Below are 22435 nucleotides of genomic sequence, written 5' to 3' on the forward strand. Positions count from 1 at the left end.
AATCTTTGAGAGGATTAAATGAAATTATATCTGAGGAAAAAAACATAACCCAGTTACTGGCATACAGTAAGTGTTAAGTAAGTGTTAACTCTGAAGGAGATAACCACACTCTGGGCCAGAACACTGGCCCTCCATCCCAGCCACATACGAGATGTGATCTGATATTTATCCCAGATGTTACCTGGGATGGTTTTTTAAAAAAAATTCTCAAGCCCATGCCCAGATGTAGACATGGAGGTGGCTGTCTATAGTGGGCTCAGTGTAGATGCAGTTAAAGAATTAACCAATAATTCTAATTGGCAGCCAAGATTAAAGTTGAAACCCACCAATCCATGAGGTTCAGGAGGGAGGCCAGAAATCATGTATCTTTTTCACTGGCTAAACACCAGGTGGATGATAAAGGGGAAAATGGGGGTGAGGAGTCGGGCAGAGAAAAGAAAACCTTAATGCCATGATTGCTTGATTTTGAACATTTTAAAAGGACAGGTCTATTAGAAAAAGGAGAAAGGAAAAAAGGGGGGCACACACATAGATATAGGCAGGCACTCTTGGGATAAGAGCCCCGCCTATGGCTAGGTTTTAAAAGAAGTTGGAAAAAGGCATGTTTCGGTCAATAGCAAGTGTGTGGTTGCTACCAAAAAAAGTAAATAGAAATGCCCAACCTAATTAAATGAAGCAATTAGTAAGGCTTAATAAGGGTCTATTAAAACAACAGAGTTCTCACCTGTCATATGGCCACAGCTGAAGTCAGGCAAGCACACCCAGATTACCAAGGGGCATTCATTTAATGCAGAAACCCAGTGAACATAAAGAGACAGAGGCGGAACAACAGAGAGGACTTCAAACAATACTGCATAGTGTCACGGATTAGCGCTTACATGGTTCATCTGTTTTTCTTATAATTTTGACTCTAGTACAAAGACAGAGAAGAGACTTCAATTAAAAATAAATAAATAAGGCAACAGAAGAATCTTCCTGTGACAAGGAAGATCCACAGACAATGCACAAATATTTGGCGCTGACACAACAAAGACACCATTAAGACAAGTTCTGAAGATGCTGCATTAAAATTTAACAAGCGTGGTACAATGACAAGAAAATTATACTCACTTTGTTATGAACCGTTTTGCAAATAGAAATGACTCTCAGGTAATGTTATATACAAACTTTCTGAAATAAATGACAATCATACAAATTTTCCATTGCAAGTTCCTCTTTTTCTAAACCTAGAAATGTTCCATGGCACCGCTCCCTATTTCTCACAGTCAAAGCATAAATAGTCATTAAAGCACTTGAATCCACAGTAGTCTTGTCCTTAGAAAGGTATGGAGGTTTTGCATGATTTTAGATCAGTCATCCAGAAAGGGCTGGCAGGCAACAGGTTGGAATGTAGAAGATCGCTTTGTGCTTGGGATCCTGGGGAGAACGTGATCCACTCCCCCCAGGAGTCGTCTGCACTGTGGACGCACCACTGAGCAGTGAACTTGAGCGTGGACAGTCATACCGTGGAGTCCCTGCCAGACTTTAGATGTGCAATCTTGGTCCGGCTAATAAACGGGTAAGCGATGCAGAGACCTCCAGCTGCCACGATGAAGCCTAAACTGCACCAGGCGCAGAAGATGGACCAGCTGTAGCCGTGTTCCACATCGTCAGGCAGGCTGTAAATTAGCTTCGGGAGCCGGTTCAAATCATAGGAGATGCTGGCAGCGTAAGTGCAGAGGGAAATGGTGCAAAATATCCCTATAAATAATACCAAGAGAACAGGATGATGGGTCACAGTTTTGTCTGCTACAAGGCAAATGTCAGATACACCTTGGTGAAAATCAGATCACCCAATGAGGCGATAACTCCAAATTAATAAAGGAACTATAATTCTTTCACTTGAATGACTTCACTCAACAAACATTGGCAAAACCTTTATGTATCCTAGGTACCCGAGTCAAAGGAGTGAAAACGACAGGAGAAAATTCTGGTAACATAAATTATTCAGAATTATCTTGCATGAATGGTAGGTATATTGAAATACATTTGGGGGTTTTATTCTCAAAAACAGTAAAAATTCTAAATATTAAAGGAAAAGAATATTCTGTAATCACTCAAACCTAACACAATGGTTTTCACTGCCCTTTGTTCTACACCTGCTTTGACCCATGTTGCAATCATCAAACACAGTCTTCTTTCTGTTTCAATTACCATCTGTCATACTGGAGATGATTTTTTTTAAAGATTTATTTATTTATACAAGAAGTGGGGTACAGTCAGAGGCATGGGAGGGTGAGAGAATTCACCAGAGACAGAGCGAGGAGCAGAACTGGCAGGCGGACCAAAAACACTGCTGACGGGAACAGCGGGCGAAGCAGGAGAGGTCTGCTACACCATGTGGGTTTCTCCCTGGCCAGCTGGGAATAGAACACGCGCTGCCGAGGCTGCAGACAGCTCCACAGCGCGGCGCTCAACCCACTGCACTACCGGGGAGGCCCGGGAGATCATATTTTAAATGAACTTTTTCAAGTGCTAAATTATTTTCCAAGGCCTCGCACATAGTAGGGCCTCAATAAATCATAGCTTTAAAAAAAAAATGAAGACTTTTAAATAATATAAATTAAATCCAGGAAGTTGGAATTGATGTAAAATAGTCAAGGAGAACATATAATTCAACTACAGGATGAGAACAATTCAAGTGACATAAGGAAAAAGGACAGATACCAAATTTTAGGTTTTTATACCAACACATGTATGTATAATTGTCTTTCCAGATCACTAACATCTGGACTCTGATAAAAATGTTTCAAAAACCCCAAACATAGATTTTTAGTACTCAAATGATATATCAAGGATATAGATGTTTCTATTCTACCACAATGGAGCCACAATGCTGCTTTTGGATGCAATCAGAAGGAGGCAGGGTCTGAAGCCCAGTGACATATCAGAATGGCCAGAGTCCTGTGTTCAGAGTCCTACATGTCTCAGCAGTATCTCAAGAGGAAACAGACATACTGATTTGGAAACTAGAAGGAATGGCTAAAAGTACAAGTTCCCCCACCCACCCCTTTTTGAAATAGAGCTTCGGTGATCAGAGACATTAGCTGAACACCAAACAGGCAGCAAGTGAGAAGAAATAAAAATCACTTGAATGCCATTTTTGAAGTGCCAGAATTCTGACTCCGTACAAATCACATTGCCTGAAACCTTTTCCCAATGCACTCTTAGAAATGTTTTCAATCAAAAGAACACCTGATTTGAGAAAACTAATTCTGTTTTTCTAAAAAGGATAAAATCTTTTCTTCTGACTTGTTGCTACAGATTATTAGAGCAAACACATTGCTTTGAGTTTTCCAAAGAAAGACCGTAACGGAAAAAAGGGAAAGTATTCTTGCACCCACTGTAAGCTTTTACTGGCACCAAAACAGTCTGAGACCATGGTTCTTTAAGCAATGTCAGTAACAAACTAATAAGGCAGTTAGAAAAAATGATCTCTGGAGTATCAACAGGTAAAATACAATAATAGAACAATGACCTTTTTACAAAAAACAAAACAAAACAAAAAAATGCAACTATACTCTGCATTTAGCTGCACTGAATGTCTAAAGGCAAGATTTTTTATACATAACGTGGTATTAATGAACTGAGAGTTTTGAGTTCAAATTTAGACTTTTAAGCATCCTTTGATGTCCAAGTGCATTGGGCCGAGATGCAGCAAGTGTGTTATCTGACCCATTACTAATCACTATGTGACCTTGAAATTTCCTGACCTCGCTGAGCCTTGGTTTCTTCATCTAGGAAAAAAAAGGGAAACTTGGTTGCAGAAGTTTGGTACTGGGTTAGATTTCTGGGATTCTGTTATTTCAAAATAAGGCATGAAGCAATATTTCCCAAAACTTTCTAGTGAATCCAGTACTCAGAATTATGCAACAAATAAAAAAAAATAGAATGTCATGGACTTTCCTTTCTGTATACAATCCTTTTGAATTTATACTGAACAATTATTTTATTATCACCTCTCCCTGCCAAGGTCATAAACACTGCTTTAGGTTATTTTTTTTTTTTTTTAAAGAGGCATGTACTATTTATTTATTTAATTTATTTATTTGTTTGTTTGTTTATACATGCACTGGGTACAGTGAGAAGCGCGGGAGGGTGAGAGAATTCACCAGAGCCAGAGCAGGGAGCAGAGCAGGCAGAAGGACCGAAGTACACTGCTGAGGGGAGCAGCGGGCGGCAGGAGAGGTCTGCGCGCCATGTGGGACCCTCCTCCAGTGGCCGGGGAGCAGCCGGGGATGGAACCGGCGCCGCAGAGGCCGCGGGCAGCTTCGCAACCCAGCGCTCAACCGCTGCGCCACCAGGGAGGCCCAACACTGCTTTAGGTTAAATGATTGTTAGCATAACAGCAATTCACACAAAATCTAACCCAAGGAAACCTTGTCTGCCATAAAGTGGCCCCAGCTGTGCTTCCCCTGGGGCCCTTGGTTTGTGCTGCCTTCATGATGTCACCAGTAAAACTCACTTTTTTAAACCACATTCCCAAAGAGCTGAAATCCCCCTGAAAGTTAATCAGTGATCAACCATGAGCAAAAGTTGGGAACTTCATGGCATCCCACTAATCTCAGTCTTGGATCCTCTTACCTTGTAAACCTGATTACTCCTTTGTTTTATTTTAATTATTGATTTACATTTATTTTACATGAAAAAAATCATTCTTATCACTTTGCCACTGAGGTTCTTTTTGCAATAGGGTAGTCATCAAACCTTGATGCAAACCTGCTTTATTTCCTGCTATTTTTCCTCACTCAACTAACTGAGAGTGGTAGAGAGGGTTACTTCAAATTAGTGGTACATACTAGGTACATACTACCTAGGTACATACTAGGGAGTGCAATTGCTGAATTGTATGGTAGATCATCTATCTTTGATATTTTGAAAAACCTGTTTTTCAAGAGCACAATTTTGTATTCCCCCGAACAGCTCAAGAAGTAGAACAACAGAATCTTAACTATTGAACTAGAGGTTACCATTCCCACCAAAGGTGACTGGGAAAGCCTTTATCACATATAAAATACTATCTCCCATCACACCAATTCTTCAGCGTTAATCCCTCCAGTTCCATGCATGTTGTTGCAAATGGCCAGAGGTCATCCTTTTTTGTAGCTAATTAGTATTCCACTGAAGACTTTCTCCTTTTTAGACTGTCCCTTCTCTAAAAAAAACTTGCAAATATACAACCATCACAGCTACTCCTTGTGAGATTGGCAGGATTGTTTCTGATATTACAAGGAAATGATATGTGCTGACAGCAGACAAAGCACTGTTTCCAACTTTTCCAGTAAGCTTTTATGAGAGACCTCACTATTCAATATAATTTAAAAAGAAAAAAACCTTCTAACTTCAAAATTACCTGGAGAAAGTTGCTTGATTAAAAGATACTTGTTATAGGACCTCCCCGGTGGCGCAGCGGTTGAGCACTGGGTTGCGAAGCTGCCCACAGCCTCTGCAGAGCCAGTTCGATCCCCGGCTGCTCCCCGGCCACCAGAGGAGGGTCCCACATGGTGCGCAGACCTCTCCTGCCGCCCGCTGCTCCCCTCAGCAGTGTACTTCGGTCCTTCTGCCTGCTCTGCTCCCCGCTCTGGCTCTGGTGAATTCTCTCACCCTCCTGCGCTTCTGACTGTACCCAGTGCTTGTATAAATAAATAAATCTTTTTAAAAAATTTTAAAAAAGGATACTTGTTATAGTTGCATTATTAACCTTAGATCAATATTGATCTTAGACTTTTTTCCCTTTTTCCTTCTTCCCTGACCAGTCAAAGTTACTGATCTACTACAGCCCAGCAGGAGTGAAAGGTCACCAAGTCTTAAAAACCATCCTGGCTATTATTACTGGTAACATTTTCAGAGTGAACAGTAATTAATGGTTCTTTTAAGTCCTGTATAAAGCTACTTTTCTCATATATTAAAAGTTTTTCTGCCAATATTCTTAATTAGAAGATGTCATGATATCACAGAATTACAAGGCTGGAAGGCACATTTTCAGACTAGGACAGAAGTAAATTTATGATGCCATCCCAGATCATCCACCTAATTTTCTCCCCTAAAGTCTTCCTGGTGCCTATGGCCAGCTGGTAAGATGCAATTACAAAAACTGGGTCCACTCTTGACCATCCTTCCTTTGATGTGCTTAGAAGGCTGAAAGGGGGCCTCCCCAGTGGTGCAGACAGTTGAGCGCAGGGCTGTGAAGATGTCTGCAGCCTCTGCAGTGCCAGTTGGCTCCTGGCCATCGGGGGAGCTACCCACATGGCAGGGCAAACCACTCCTGTCTCGCCCGCTGCTCCCCTCAGCAGTGTATTTCAGTTGATCTGCCTGTTGTGTTCCCCACTCTGACTTTGGTGAACCCTCTCACCCTCCTGCACATCTGGCCTGTACCCCGGTTCTTGTATAAATAAAATAAATCTTAAAAAAAAAAGGCGGCTGAAAGGAATGGAAGTTGCTTCACCCTGGTTAGTCTGCTTGATAAATAACATACCTGTAACACCCAAAGGCATGGACTTTTTTTTTTTTTTTCCTCACTTCTTCAAAAGATGGCCTGCCCATCATTCTGGTGTCTTTGCAATTCCAGAAAAAAAATGCCTCTTGCTACTTTTCACTACAATTGCTCAGAAGCCATTCCCTGGTTGTCGCAAATAAATGACTGAGCAGGACTAGTAGCAGCAGACAAAATTAAAAATAAAAGATGCATGATCTGCAAAATTCCAAAATCCAAAAACATCAGGTCTTTTTCTGAAAGACTGCAGCAAAGCCTGACCTGAGGTGACAGATTATTTATAGTCCTTATTGATCCTGCTTAGTGTGAATATTCATATGTTTTGCTGCAGATATGTTAATGTATTTGATTTCAGACCCTGGTGAGGGTGCTGGGTAATATAGAACAAAGGTACCTTTTTAAAGGAATACCAAAAAATCCTTAATTCCAGAACACACCTGACCCCCCATGGGTTTCAGATAAGGCATTAAGGACCTGTAGTTTTAGGTCCTAATCGATGGGTAAACTAGATAATTCAATGCATCTCCCACAGTGAAATCTTTTTTTTATTTTAATGTATTGAAGAAAAGCAATAGGTAACCTGACTTGAGTATTAACTCTTCCTGACCTTTGCTGGGGCAGCCGTGCTATCTCTCCATTAGTCCCTGTCTCACAGGCAGTGGCCACTCAGGTCACAGCCTGTAAAGGGGAATGAATCCAGCAGGCAGTGACACCCCAGCCAGATACCCAAGCTTGATTCAGTTTTTGAGAATCCCAGTCTATTAGAAGATAATAAAAAATAAAAATAAAAATTCTACAACCAACACAAAATGATATTAAAAATGTTTGCAGAGACTAAATTAGCCCTTTAAATATTTATATTTGTAATTTAAATCATAATCGTCGTAATGGTATCACTGTGGTAAGCTAATAGAACACATCACTCAGCGCTGATGGAAGCTCTCATCCATGTACCCCGAACGCAGGGTGGTCTGGTCGGGTACGGCAGCAGCTTAGAGCCGCAGGGTGAGTGTCTTGGTCCCTTTCGTCCGCTGTGTCTGCTTCTGTGGGGAGGCGGGTGTGTGTCCTCAGAGCACATGAAGTCAAAGGCTACATCTGCCATCTCGTCTCGGGGGAGATAAGCCGGCCCCCCACCCTGCTGAAGGGCTCCTTAAGTCCAGGAAAGAGGAAGGGGGTGAAACACCTGGCTGGGAACTAAGAGTTGGCATTCAGCAACGGGTGCCACTCCACACGTGGGTAATCAAGAACTGTCTGTCGGCACCAAGGTGGGAGAAAGATGGTTCCAACGTTTCCATTTTAACATCTCAAACTGTCACATCACTGATGTTCTCCATTGAAGGTTTGGCTAATAAGTTCACGCAGGGAATGAAGATGCCAGCACAGTAGACGGGGCTAAATTTAGCAACAAGAATCTGTGGGAGTGACGCTGACTAGGGCTGCTGAAGATACTTCTGCTTAATTAAAATCAATTCTTTTAACCCTTCTTTGCTCTCACCGCCTGCTCAGTACATGCAAAAACCCGGCAGCTCGGTTAGCCCTTGCAAAGGAGTGGTGTGATTGTCTCAGTGTTTACAAAGGAAGGGTGAAGGCATTATTTGGAGGAGCAAAAGCAAAACCAAGCTCTCTAAATCTCACAGTAAGGGCACGAGCGGATGCACACAGCATATTCTCCCCAAGGAGGCAGCTATTAAAAGTATTAAAAAATGAGAACAGTGTCGTGCCATGGGGCGAATGTTAAGTGGAAGAGCAGGAGACAAAATACTTCCCATGTGATGATAGTCACAAAGGTTTTTCTTTTCTGTGTTTCTATTTCTTTTTTTTTTTAAATGAGGCGAGGCACATACCTGGACAAGACTTGCTTCAGAAAAAGGAAAACACTTAAACAACCTAATTTTTTAGGGGGTGGGATCTATAAGCAATTGTCCCCTTTATTCCAAACATGTTTGGGCAACAAAAGCAAAACAATGTCATGTTGTGCCAATAAGCCTCTCAGGACCGCTCATCAAGCCTCAAGTCCGTAAGTCCCACACTTTGGTGGTGGTGGTGGTGGTTTTGATTGTTATAGCTTTTTGTTTTTATAGGCATCACTTTGCTTGTTTTGTTTTTGTTTAACAACTACATGGGGACTTTCAATGATAAATCCTATTGATCACTAAGCCACTGTGGCTGGACTAGACAGTCCACACATGGGTGAGAAATAAAAGCTAAGCAGGGATAGGAGAACCTGATTCAGGAAACTCAGCCCTACTCTTCTCCATGATGTCAAGTGTCAACCCCGCTCCTCAGCGCCAATGCACCTCCTCTCATTTCAAACCAAGCCAGCTTCTGGGCCTCCCAAGAAACACTCACAAGGCCTGGCTTTTACAGCCCTGTGATTTACTTTCATGCTACAAATTGTTTTATATGCTGAGAGCATCCTAAATTATTCATGCATTGCCCGTATAAAGATGTCCTTTAACAACTACTACTGAGGCTTTTGTGGGTCCAAGGCTTCTCTCATTTTCCTGACAAAGGGTGTGAAGTAGGACCTATTCAGGGTCAGGAGGAAGGGGTGTGTGTGACCAGAAGTTGGGAAAATGGGAATTCAGCTCATAAAGAAGAGAAGAGAATGGTGGGGTGGAGGGACATTTTTAATGACCATTAAGCCCCAGCCAAGACTTAAAGGACTCCTGTGAGCAACACACCCCCCTGGTGCTGTGCTGTCCACGCAACTCATTTTTTTCATTGGGATTTTAAATAAGTCCCTCAAGCAGGCACCCAGGGACTGGTCCAGAGGGTTCCAGTCTTCCTCCAAAGCCTGAAGAATTAGAATTTTACTCTCTGTGCTACAGCCTGGTGGGCACAGTGTATTCCCAGTACTAAGCTGGTGTCCTGCTGACAACTATTCAGGGGCCCTGGGACTTCTGAATGCTCTTCAGGTGGTGACAATGATGCCCTGTTTTTGAGGTCATTTGCCCACAGTGTGGGAAAGGGGCATGTGGAGGCCGATGAGCTGACACACCAGGAAGCAAAGCACCACCTTCCTGTCAGCCCTAAAACACCAACAGAACTGATGTGGACCCCAGGGGTGCTATGGCCTCCAGCCCCAGGGGGTTGAGTGGCCACTCGGTGCTGCAGAACCTAGTGTGAGCACTCACATAACTGAAGTCCAGGGAAGGGGAAACAGGCTTTTACTGGACGTGGCTAATATCTAGAGCAACATCTGTTGTGATCCCATGTACACTTCTATGCAATTGTTAATGACTTTCAGTAATCATTAACACACATTTTTTTGGTGAAGGAGAGGAAGGAAAGACTTCTTCTCTGCAGCCACCTTCAGTCAGTATTAGATGTCAATGCAGCACCTGACTCCTTTTTAAGAAAAGATAACCTTCACCCGTTAGTCAGAAGATTATAGTCATGTCTTCATGCACCTTCCTTCCAATCTTCTGCTTCAAGATCAAGTTGCTCCTTTGTTTAAAACCTTCTGGTTGGGGGCCTCCCTGGTGGCGCAAGGGGTTAAGCACCACACTATGAAGCAATCTGCAGAGGCCGGCCAGGGGCAACTCTCTCCTGCTGCTCCCCTCAGCAGTGTATTTCAGTCAGTCTGCCTGTTCTGTTACCCACTGTCTCTGGTGAATCCTCTCACCCCCACATCCCTGGCCTGTATCCCAGCTCTTGTATGCGTAAATAAATAAATCTTAAAAAAAAAAAAAAAAAAAAAAAACCTTCTGGTTGGGCCTCCCTGGTGGTGCAGCTATGAAGCTGTCCGCAGCCTCTGCAATATGGCCAGCCAGGGAGATTCCCACATGGCGCAGCAGACCTCTCCTGTCTCGCCCGCTGCTCCCCTCAGCAGTGTTTTCCATCGTTCTGCCTGTTCTACTCCCCGCTCTGTCTCTGGTGAATTCTCTCACCCTCCTGCACCTCTGGCCTATACCCCAGTGCTTTGTAAATAAATAAATAAATAAATCTTAAAAAAAATATATCTTCTGGTTAAAACCTTCCATTACCCTCCAAGTCACTACCTGCTTCTCTCACCTCCTGTGATATTATCCTTTCCCTCCCTACCTTCCAGTCACACAGGTCTTTTCTCTTGGGACTCAAAATACACATCTCAGCCTTGGGGCTCAGCACACTCCCAGCCACTGGATGCTTCCCATGATTTAGCTCCGTGTGGCCTTCCCTGGGTGCCCACAGCTTTTGTCACTATCACAAGTTATAATTTTTTTCTCCACAACAAAAAGAGAGTAAAACCAAGACATTCCCATCTAACCCTCTTGAAGATTTATATTTAGAATCCCATTTAATAAGGTCAGGGGGCTAGAAAGACAATGCCCACTCATGTGAAAATCAGCAAACTACAGGACCCAACATGCTTTGCATCTCCCGGGAAAAATTATGTCTCCCCCTCAGGCAGAAGTGAGAGGCAGGTTCTCCAGAGGTTATGCAGAAGCTTGTTAGCTTGGATTCTGGGACTAGTACGTGGGTCTTGCCCAGAACACCCTCACCAATCTGTCTTCTCTTCTGTTGTTATGTTTCCCAACAAGCCTTGTTTGCTGTTAGAATTACTCATTGCTTTTATTTTAGGTCAATACGTTCAAGGCGCCACGATGGGGAAATCAGGACTGCAATTTAAAGCACTGTTCTTTCTTGTAAGTTCTGTGTCACCCAGCTAAGGCAAATGATCTACTGGTTGCTTTTCTCACAATTGAAGTCAAAGTAAGCAGAGAAATAACAAAGGACAGCCAGACACATACAGGGCAGCCTTCCTTGTTGAGGGGCTCAGCGTACCTGTCATGAGGAAAAGGAGTCCAGCCACGTGCCGGGTCAGGCTTTCCTCCCAGAAGAAACTGACCATCGCCACGATGCAGCCGCAGAGAAGGACGGCCACAGCCATGCCCAGGAAGCCGGCGGTGATCCTTCTTAAATCTAATCTCGAGACACGACAGGCATTTGAAATAATAAAGTAAAGAAGAAATGTTATTGAAAGTTAGAAAATGAAGAGTTTTGGATACATTGTGAAAATTAATGTTATTTGGGTCTGCTGAGGGCCTAGAGGACCGAGGTGGTTTAGGAAATTCTCTTCCCCTGGCATTTCTCAAGAGGACAGATGGGATATAACAAATCGAGGCATCAGAATCTACCCTTTCTGCATCCACACAAAGAAGAGAATAGACTAGAGGATGAGACCAGGGTTTACTAGTGATAGACAGCAAGTTACTGAACAAACAGAGAGGGTGGCATGGAGAACTATCTTGTTTTCCTCATAATAGAAATGCAAGTGACTGCACTGTAGTGACTGTATTAATCTAACTTTGCCGAGAGTCTAAAAAGGGGGTTGTTGTGATACGTGATTTTACCAGAGCATGTGGATGCCAATTATTTCACTTTTCATTTACATCTATTTCCTGCCTATTTTCAAAAAGAATTTGAGGAAGTGAGGACAACTGTGGTGCCTGAAACTGGGCCAAAGCTTACATATAAGACATCTGCTCATAAACAGCCTTCTCCCTTAAAGACAGACCCCAACCTGAGCATCCATTTACCCAGGGGTCAAGTACAGTTTGTTCTATCACACAAATGCAAATGTAGTCACTAAGCGGGGACCCCTGCCCCTCCCTCGCCTTCTAGGCCAAAACAGGAAGTGGGGTGACTGCCTGTAACTGGACACATTTTCACTCTGACGGCGACCCTACGGTTGCTCTCTGACTGTCCACTCTCTGGCTATTTAAATTTTTCTATTTCCTTCTTTTTATTTTTAAACAAAGTTATTTTTAAAATATATTAGCTGACTTTCTATGTTCCTTCCTAAATCAATAGATCCCAGACATAGATCTGTCACCCTTGAGGCCAGCCAAACAGGTCTGGGTGAGTGCATGTAGACTGTGCATACCTGTGCAAACACAGAGCCAAAACAGGGGCCATGTCCCACTGTGTGAGCCTGGAGGTGGGCTGCTCTCTTGGGTGCAATATTCCTGTGGCTCCTGGCATCTTGGGAGTGCTCCATAGAGGGTGGATTATAGAAGCTTCCAGTCTTGCTCCTACTCACACATGGACCACCCTTTGCTTTAAAAGGGACTTCTCAGAACCCCAAAAACTCCACAGAAAAATTAATTCAACTAATCAATCAGTTCAGTAAAGTGGCAGGATACAAAATCAACACGCAAAAATCGGTAGCCTTCCTATACACCAACAATAAATCTGAAGAAGAAGAAGAAATAAAAAAAAATCCCTTTTACTATCGAAACAAAAAAAATCAAATACTTGGGAATAAATCTAACAAAAGAGGTAAAGGACCTATACACAGAAAACTATAAAACACTATTAAAAGAAAGAGAAGAAGACACAAAGAAATGGAAAGACATCCCCTGCTCATGCACTGGAAGAATAAACATTATTAAAATGGCCATCCTACCAAAAGCAATATACAGATTCAATGTTACTCCAATAAAAATTTCTATGTCATTTTTCAAAGAAATAGAACAATTATTGATGAAATTCATATGGAATCACCAAAAACCCCGAATAGCCAAAGCTCTCCTGAAAAAAAAAAAGAAGGGAATGGAGGCATCACACTCCCAGACTTCAAACTATACTACAAAGCCATAATCATCAAAACTGCATGGTATTGGAACAAGAACAGACATACAGACCAATGGAATCGAATAGAAAATCCAGAAATAAACCCACAGATTTACAGTCAACTAATCTTTGACAAAGGAGCAAAGAATATGCACTGGAGCAAAGAAAGTTTGTTCAATAAATGGTGCTGGGAAAACTGGGTTGCTACATGCAAAAGAATGAAGCTTGACTACTACCTCACACCATATACAAAACCAACTCAAAATGGATTAAAGAACTAGACATAAGACCTGAAACCATAAAACACATAGAAGGAAATATAGGCGAAACACTACATGATATGCACATCAAAGACATCTTTACAGACACATCACCCAAAGCAGTGATAGTGAAGGCAAAGATAAACAGTTGGGACTACATCAAACTAAAGAGCTTCTGCACAGCAAAAGAGACAATAACAAAAACAAAGAGAAACCCCACCGACTGGGAGAACATTTTTGCACACAACACTAATGATAAAGGACTGATCACAAAAATCTACAAAGAGCTGATGAGACTCAACAAAAACAAAGAAAATAATACAGTCAAAAAATGGGCAAAAGAGCTAAAAAGAAATTTCTCTGAAGAGGAAATGCAAATGGCCAACAGGCATATGAAAAAATGTTCAACATCACTTGTAATCAGGGAAATGCAAATCAAAACTACCATGAGATACCATCTTACACCTGTGAGAATGGCACATATTAAAAAAACTAGCAACAACAAATGTTGGCAAGGTTGTGGAGAAAAAGGAACTCTTCTGCACTGTTGGTGGGAGTGCAAACTGGTCCAACCACTATGGAGAGCTGTGTGGAGATTTCTGGACCTACTAAACATAGAGCTTCCATATGATCCAGCAATTCCTCTCCTAGGTATTTACCCAGAGGACACAGAAACATCAATTCCTAGGTATTTACCCAGAGGACACAAAAACACCTGCACGCCTATGTTTATAGCAGCACTATTTACAATAGCTATGCTTTGGAAACAACCCAAATGCCCAAAAATAGATGACTGGATCAAGAAGATGTGGTACATATACACCATGGAATATTACTCAGCATTCAAAAAAGATAAACACATGCAATTTGCAGCCACATGGATGGCGCTGGAAGGGATCATGCTCAGCAAAATAAGCCAGAAAGAAAAAGAAAAATACCGGATGGTCTCACTCATAGCAGGAATCTAGAAAACTTAAATAAGGGACCAGGAAAAAGAATAACTATAAGAAAGAAAATATCAAAATCAACAAAAACTATGAACCAGAGACACTCTATGGGGGGTGGGGGGTGGGGAAAGGAGGGCTTGGGGTAAAAATAAGGGTGTTGTAATTGTATGGGGAATATAAAAATAAAATTTAAATTAAAAAATAAATAAATAAAATGAACAACTATAAAAAAATAAATAAATAAAAGGGACTTCTCATATTCAGCCCAGAGCATCTAAAATAAATCAGGGCATCTCTGCCTGGAAGAGGAAGCGTAGGCACCACAGAGCAGGGGCAAGGGACAATGATAATTTAAGGGGGATGGCTCCATGTTCAGGGTATAAATTGTTTTGTGACACCCACATCTGAGCAGGAGAAATGTAATAATAGTTCAGCCACTACTCTGTCACAATCTGCTCAGTTCCCTGTGGTTCAAGTGACAGTTCTATTTTCAATGACTATTAAAACCACAAAGTTTAGATATAATCCATGTGGGATTCACTGGTATCAGACATGTAGAGTTTATCCAGTAAACATGATACATATCATCAAATGTGACTTGCTTAGAAAAAGCCATGCTAGAAGCGTCTTTCCATGAGATGCTCGAGGAAAATATTCAAATATTGTCTTATTGGACAGTAACAGGGTATAAACTTTTATAGCAAAGAGATGAGCTCTTTTTCAGGATCCTTTGATGATCTTTTGGGGGCCTAGGATCAGAAACTATATGACTTTCCGCACAGGTGTTTAAGCAAAGAACTCCAAACACACAAAAAATGCAGACATAAAAACACTAACTCAGATCTCCTAAGAAAAAACAGTTAGAACCAGACAGCAAGAGACAATTTTGGAGAAGTGATACTATTAAGAAATAAACCACATTTTAGCCAACAACTTTCCAAGTCCTAAATTTGCTACTCATAATACTTATAATATTAGATCATTGCTGTGGCAATATCTCAAGAGCTTCCATTAACAGATTTGAGATTCAGACACAGAGCCTTTTAATCTGAAAAGAGACTTAACTGACAAATAAAGACTCTGCCTGTCTTTCTGCAGTGGCTGTGGTCACCAAACAAGATCCCCAAAGTCCTTGCTGCTTATTCTGGACAATGACAATGTCAACCTCTGAAGAGGATAAACAAAGAGAAGAATACAGTCTAGTTCTTTTTGCTTTCCTTAGTCAACGATCACTAGGCAGTGTGTACCAACAGTTTTCAGGAAAATAGTGTTCCTCTTTAGTATCCCATTGCATGATCCTTTCTAGATTTTCACATTTTCCTGACAGTGAAAAAGAGTGGTTCCAGCCACTGAGATGTAGTGGTAGCAGACACCCTCTGTGAAAATTGTGACAGACACTCATGAAGATGTTTCAGCTGAAACACCAAAGTCTGAGATAGTCACAGTAACTAAAATGAATATTGTCTAAACACACAAAGAGGATCTCAGGTATAATCTCCACGGCTTACTAAGATAAGTGGCAGAGTGGGTCCTTGTCCCTAATGAGGTAGTAAAGAAGACTCAGGAGGTGGCCTGTGTTCAGATACCACTTGCCCTGCTTCCACACACTGGCCTATAAACAAGCTGTGACCACAGCACAGTGAAATGACTGAGTCTCACCAAGTTGGACTGAGCCCAGAGGGCCCACACATGGTCAGAACAGCATCTTTCAGCCCAAACCTGTGAGGGCTGGTGGGGATACTTTTTGTCCAGAAAAGACACCATTTCCTTCCTGATCCTTTCCCAGAGATACTCACGAAGCAGGTGCCATTCGTCTTGCTGTATTGTCTTGGTTAAATTGAAAGGAATATTTCGTAAGCGGATTGGCTGAGAAAAGTGGTACTTGATAGCTGTGCATCGCTGCGCAATACCTTGAAGGAAAGAAGAAATGCGATTTACTAGTCTGTGCATTTGTAATGGAATTCTCAAGACCCGAGGCAGAATAACGTGTCTTCCACTGCATTGAATGAGGGAGGGGGAGGGAATCTGTTGATTAATAGAAGCAAGTCAGAGCAGCAAACACTTAAAACATGCACTAATTTTTAAATGATCTTTCCTTTTTGAATGTATTAAATTTGACAAGGGTCCTAAGTCTCCCAATTGGTTATTAACATTGAATTTTATAGACCAAATACAAAACTCCTCAAAGAGAAATGGCTTAAAAGTATACAAGTGGCTGGGATAAATCAACTTGGAATTTTAATTTAAGATAGATAAGCTATACAGGTCTGAATCTAACCTGAACTCTCAAAATGACTGAATCAAAAAGTTCATTAGGAAGTGTGTTATTTGGAAACCAGAAGATAGTTTCCACAAAGACAAACTCCATGGTGGTTTAGGTAGTGATTAGGTCTCTAGATAGCCCACAAAAATCAAATCCCAGGGCAGCTGATGTAATTCCTTAACACGTTATTTCACTGACCTGAATTCTCAGTCCTGAGGAAAAGGGTAACACTGATGAAGACAGAAAGGTGAAAGAAAAAAATTTCCTCCCTTTTCTGGTTACATGACCAGCCCTAGGCACAATATTTTCTTTTTTTTTAAGATTTATTTATTTATTCTGGGTACAGTCAGAAGCGCAGGAGGGTGAGAGAATTCACCAGAGCCAGAGCAGGGAACAGAACAGGCAGACTGACGAAACACACTGCTGAGGGGAGCAGCAGGCATGGCAGGAAAGGTCTGGTGCCATGTGGGACTCTCGCCTGTGGCCGGGGATCGAACCCGTGCTGCAGAGGCTGTGGGCAGCCTCGAAGCCCAGCACTCAACCACTGCGTCACCTGGGGAGGCCCTAGGCACAATATTTTTAAATGGACCAGTATACCCATTATTTCATCAAATACCTCCATTCTTTTTTTTTTTTTAAGATTTATTTATTTATTTAAATTTATTTATACAAACATTGGGTAGTCAGAAGCACGGGAGGGTGAGAGAATTCACCAGAGCCAGAGCAAGGAGCAGAGCAGGCAGAAGGACCGAAGTACACTGCTGAGGGGAGCAGCGGGTGGCAGGAGAGGTCTGCGCGCCATGTGGGACCCTCCTCTGGTGGCCGGGGAGCAGCCGGGGTAGAAACGGCACTGCAGAGGCTGTGGGCAGCTTCGCAACCCAGCGCTCAACCGCTGCGCCACCGGGGAGGCCCAATACCTCCATTCTTATATTCTCATTTCCAACCCATGCTTTCACTTTATAAATTAACACAGAGTCATTTATCTTCTAAAGTCTTCTGAATCCTGTGAAAATATCTACTCTCTCTTCATATTAAAAACACAACAGAAATTTCTTCTTTCATTGTAAATCATCTTGGTCAGTTATTTGGATAACTTCAATATGATTAATTTTAAAAAAGATATGAGTAACTGTTAACCCTAGCAGATGTTTAAAAAAAACTTCATAGATGCTAATAAATCTCTAGTTGGTGGAATTTGAGTAAGTGTAAAAATAAGGCAAAATCTTTTTAAATCTGGCATTGAAAGAAGGAGATTAATACTTGAGCACAGTTTGCCTGTTGAGTCTGTCAGTCCCTGCTGTGAATGCCCCTACAGGATCATCTACCCTAAATAGTTCTCTCAGTCATTAGTGAGCATAAGCATCAGCTGGGGAGCTAGTTAAATGTAGATTGCTGGACCCCACCCAAGATAATTCTGAATCAGAAGATTTGAGAGGGAGCCAGAAACCTCAATTTTAACAAATATCCCAAGTAAATCTAATGCAGGAGTCCTTGAATCTCACTTTGAGAAACACTGTGCTAGACAATCTCTGCTTTTGGAAGCTTTTATTGTTTTCAAATAACAAAGTTTCTTAAAGCTCAGAGATCTTTTATTTTTCTCTGTTTTACAACATGAGTCAGTGGCAGCTGTTGTGAGGTCTAATGCTTATAAGTTAGGTGTCTACATATAAGTTTGGTGCTTATAAGTCAGGAAATACTGGGCTTGCAAAGAGCAAGTAATATTTTGGGAGAATAATGACAGACAAAAGATATAACAGCTTACATCTGTATTTTTCAAAACTGTCATTTCATGAGATACTTATCATTTTGCTGGCCTTGCACCTCTGTAAGCAGGAAGTGAAGGCTAAAGCAGAGTTGAAGGCATGTCCCAAAACACACACAGGGCCCATAAGCAAAGACTGTGAAATGTAGTGTTTCCAGGCCATTAAAGACATTTCTGTCCAATCACTAGCTTCCCCCTAAATTAGCCAACTAGAAACATCAGGAACTACATATGATAAAGAATACAGACTTTATAGAATCAGCACAGGAAAGATAACTAAAGAAACAACAAAAACAACTCAAACACAGGAGGGGAAAGAATCAAATTTGCTATGTTATTTAAAATGTCCAGTTTTCAACAAAAAAGTACAAAACATACAAATAAATAAGAACATAGCCATACATAGGGTGGAGAGTGGAAGTCAATAAAAACTGTCACTTGGAAGTCCAGGCATTGCACTTACCTGACAAAAACTTTAAATCAGCTACTTTAAATCTGTTCAAGGAACTAAGGAAAGTTTGAGAACAATGTGTCACCAAATAGAGACTATCAGTAACATAAGGCATGAAAAGAAAAAGTAAAGGGAAAATCAAAGAGAAATTCTTGAGTTGAAACATACAAAACTGAAATGAAAATTTCAGGAGAGGAGTTCAACAGAATTTTGAACAGAGAGAAGAGATTATCAGTAAACTTGATGATAGGTCAATTGAGATTATCCAATATCAGGAAAATAAGAAAAAAGAATGAAGAAAATTAACAGAAGCTCAGAGATCTGTGCGATATCATCAATCATACCAACATAAGTATAATGGAAGTCCCAGAACGGAGAAAAAATAGAAATAATATTTGAAGAAATCATCAGCAAAAGCTCCCCAAATTTGATGGGAAACATGAATCTACACATACAAAAGTTGAGGAACTACGAAAAAAGATAAATCAAAGAGATCCACATCCAGATACAGCATATCAAACTAATGAAAAGCAAAGATAGAGAATTTTGAAAACAGCAAGGAAAAAAGCAACTTATCACAGATAAAAGATCCTCAAAAGAACCGAGGAGGGGACAGGATGACATATCCAAAGCACTGAAAAAAGATAATCATCCAAGAATCTCATATGCAACAAATCATTGTTCAAAAATGAAAGAAAAACTAAGATGTTCCCGGTTAAATGAAAGCTGAATTTGTCACTTGCAGACCTGCCTTACAAGAAATAATAAGTGTTTTCAAACTGAAATGAAAGGACAGTAACTGAATCCACATGAAGGCTTAAAGAAGATTTGTAAATATAATGCTGTAAGTAAAAATTCAAAAATAGCATAAATATATATTTGTTGTTACCTTTTTTTCTCTTGACTTAAAATACACAAGCATAAAGCAATACTTATGAATCTTTATTGATGAGTAAACAATGTAATTTGTATGATGATAGCAGTACAAGGGAGAGGAGAACAGAGCTATAAAGTTGCAAAGTCCGAATACACTATGACATTCAGTTGACATTAATCCAAACTAAATTGTTATAAAATAAAATGTAATTGTAATCCACAGGGAAGTCACTAAAAAAATAATAAATAAATGTATATATAGTAAATGAAACAAAAAGAATTTAAAAGGCATACTAGAAAATGTCTTTGATTCAAAAAAGGCAATAATGGAGTAACAGAGGAACAAAAAAGACGTAAGGCATATAAAAAACAAATATTAAAGTAGCAGATATCAAGAATTACTTAAAGTATAAACAGATCAAGTAATTAGATCAAAAGTTTTTAATCAAAAGGCAGTGATTAGCATTACAGGCAAATGACATTATCCAAGTTTATGATGTCCACAAGAGACATACTTAGACTCAAAGACACAGATAGGCTAGAAGTAAAAGGAAGAAAAACAGATATATCATGGAAACAGTCACCAAAAAGAGGGAGATTGGAATGGTTACTCTGATATCAGACATTACAGACTTTAAGACAAATATTGTTACTAGAGGCAAAGAAAGACATTTATAAAAATAAAAAAGCCAGTCCATTCAGAAGATAAAACAATTATGAACATATTACATATATGCACACATCCAACCGCAACCCCAAAATAAAGGAAGCAAAAACTGACAGAATTGAAGGGAGAAACAGACAATACAACAATAATAGCTGAAGACTTCATCCCCACTTTGAAAAATGGTAGAACAATTAGGCAAAACTCCAACAAGGAAAGACAAAACAGACTAGACAACTAGACAAAACAAACATCTAAAGTCACCAAAAACACATAATATATATTCTTTTCTACTGCATGTAAGACATTGTCTAGAATAGACAATCACATATTGAGATTATAAAACAAACTCAATAAATTTAAAAGTATTTAAGTCAAACAAAGTGTGCATTATGATCCCTGTGCACTAAAAATAGAAATAAACAACAGAAGAAAATTTGAGAAATTCATAAATTTGTGGAAAGTAAAGTAACACACTCCTAAACAACCAATAGGTCAAAGAAGAAATGACAAAGGAAATTTAAAAATACTTTGAGAATAATGAAAACAAAATCACAACATAGCAAAATGTATGGAACAGCTAACGTTGTGCTTAGAGGAAAATTTATAGCTGCAAAATGCCTACATTAAAAAAGGTCTCAAAGCAATAAGCTAACTTTCTCACTTGAGGAACTAAAAAAAGAAAAAAACAAAACCCAAAACAGAAAGGGATTACAGAATTAGAGTGGAAATCAATGAAATAGAGGAAAGAAAAAGAGAAAATAAGCAAAACCAAAAACTGGTTCCTGGAAAAGATTAATAAAATTGACAAATCTTTAGATGGACTATACAAGATAAAAGGAGAAAAGACTCATGTTACTATAATTAGGAATAAAACAGAACATATTGCTAATGATAGAAATAAAAAGTAGTAAAAGAAAACACATAAAAATTATGTGCCAACAAATTTAATAATGTGAAATACCAAATTCTTAGAAAGACACAAACTACCATGACTGACTCAAGAAGAAATAAAAATGTGAATAAAGTTTTAGTGAGTAAAGAGCCCAAGCTAGTATTTAACTTAGTAAAAAAATTCCCACAGGTCCAGATGGCTTCAGCAGTGAATTTTACAGAATGTTAAAAGAAGAATCAACAATCTTTTACAGACTTTTCAAAAAATTAGAAAAGAAGAGAATAATCCCTAGATCATTATGAAAGATTAGTATCACCTTGATACAAAACCTAAAACATCACAAGAAATGAATATTATTAAAAAAAAATCCTTTTAAGTATATATATGTATGCATGTGTGTGTATTTAAAAAAAAAAAAAAAAACCTCAACAAAGTGCAAACTGAATTCAGCAACATATAAAAAGGATTGTACATCATGACCAAGAGGGATTTAGGCCAGGAAAGCAAGATGGCTCAGTATAAGAAAATTAACGAAATATACCTTATCAATAGAATAAAGCACAGAAACCACATGATCATCTCATAGATGTAGAAAAATAATTCAACAAAAATCCCAACAACTTTTGTGATCTAACTCTGAAAGGCATTATTAACTCGATAAAGTAGTTAGAAAAATCTGAAGCTCAGAGAGGTTAAATATCTCTCTGCAATGCACAATGCAAAACCCAGCTCTAACATACATGCTATTATCCAAACTTTGTTTACTACCACTCAGGAAAGTTAGAAATTTTTATTTAGTCTTTAGGAATGCATCTTAATTCTGTGATAGTTTAAACTGTAGTTATGAAACTGTTAACTTGAAGTGAAAAACAATTTTTTTTTTCAGTTCAGTGCCAGCATATGTTCTTTTGGAAACACAGTTGATACCCAGTTGAGGCTTTAATCTGTATGTTATCCATACCTTTTATAAATTCTATTTAAAGATTGGATTCACTCCATGACTGACTCAGTAGCTTCCTCCTACTTGCATCCCATGGAAGCTGCTTAATGCTGGAGATGGGGTGCGGATTGGGGAGAAATTATTCCTGCAGGCTCAGAGGGACTGACTCTAGAACAATCCTGTGCTGGAAAATGTGTGGTTTCTGCAAATATTCTCAGGGCCCATCTTCTCTGCCCACTCGCTGGGAACTCGCATGATCTCAGCCCATTGGGAGAGAAGCAGAA

The 22435-nt window shown here is 40.0% G+C and overlaps 1 protein-coding gene across 2 annotated transcripts in view; it reads right to left on the bottom strand.

Annotated features, from left to right (window-relative positions):
• Positions 1-768: 768 nt before the first annotated feature.
• Positions 769-22435, bottom strand: part of TMEM178A (transmembrane protein 178A) — a 61222-nt gene continuing 39555 nt past the window's right edge. Inside the window, exons 2-4 of one of the 2 annotated variants that reach the window (XM_037528177.2) lie at positions 16097-16210; positions 11303-11440; positions 769-1740 (exon numbers count right to left, since the gene is read on the bottom strand). In XM_037528177.2, coding sequence (XP_037384074.1) covers positions 1499-1740; positions 11303-11440; positions 16097-16210 — 494 coding nt within the window. In that variant the 3' untranslated portion in view covers positions 769-1498. Of the gene's footprint in view, positions 1741-11302; positions 11441-12404; positions 12642-16096; positions 16211-22435 lie in introns of those variants that run through there. The other variant, XM_054701186.1, reaches the window with a different exon arrangement.

The sequence above is a fragment of the Talpa occidentalis genome, unplaced genomic scaffold, assembly GCF_014898055.3.
Source record: "Talpa occidentalis isolate TD23 unplaced genomic scaffold, MPIMG_talOcc4v2.1 talOcc4.5, whole genome shotgun sequence".
In the NCBI taxonomy this organism is placed as follows: domain Eukaryota; kingdom Metazoa; phylum Chordata; class Mammalia; order Eulipotyphla; family Talpidae; genus Talpa; species Talpa occidentalis.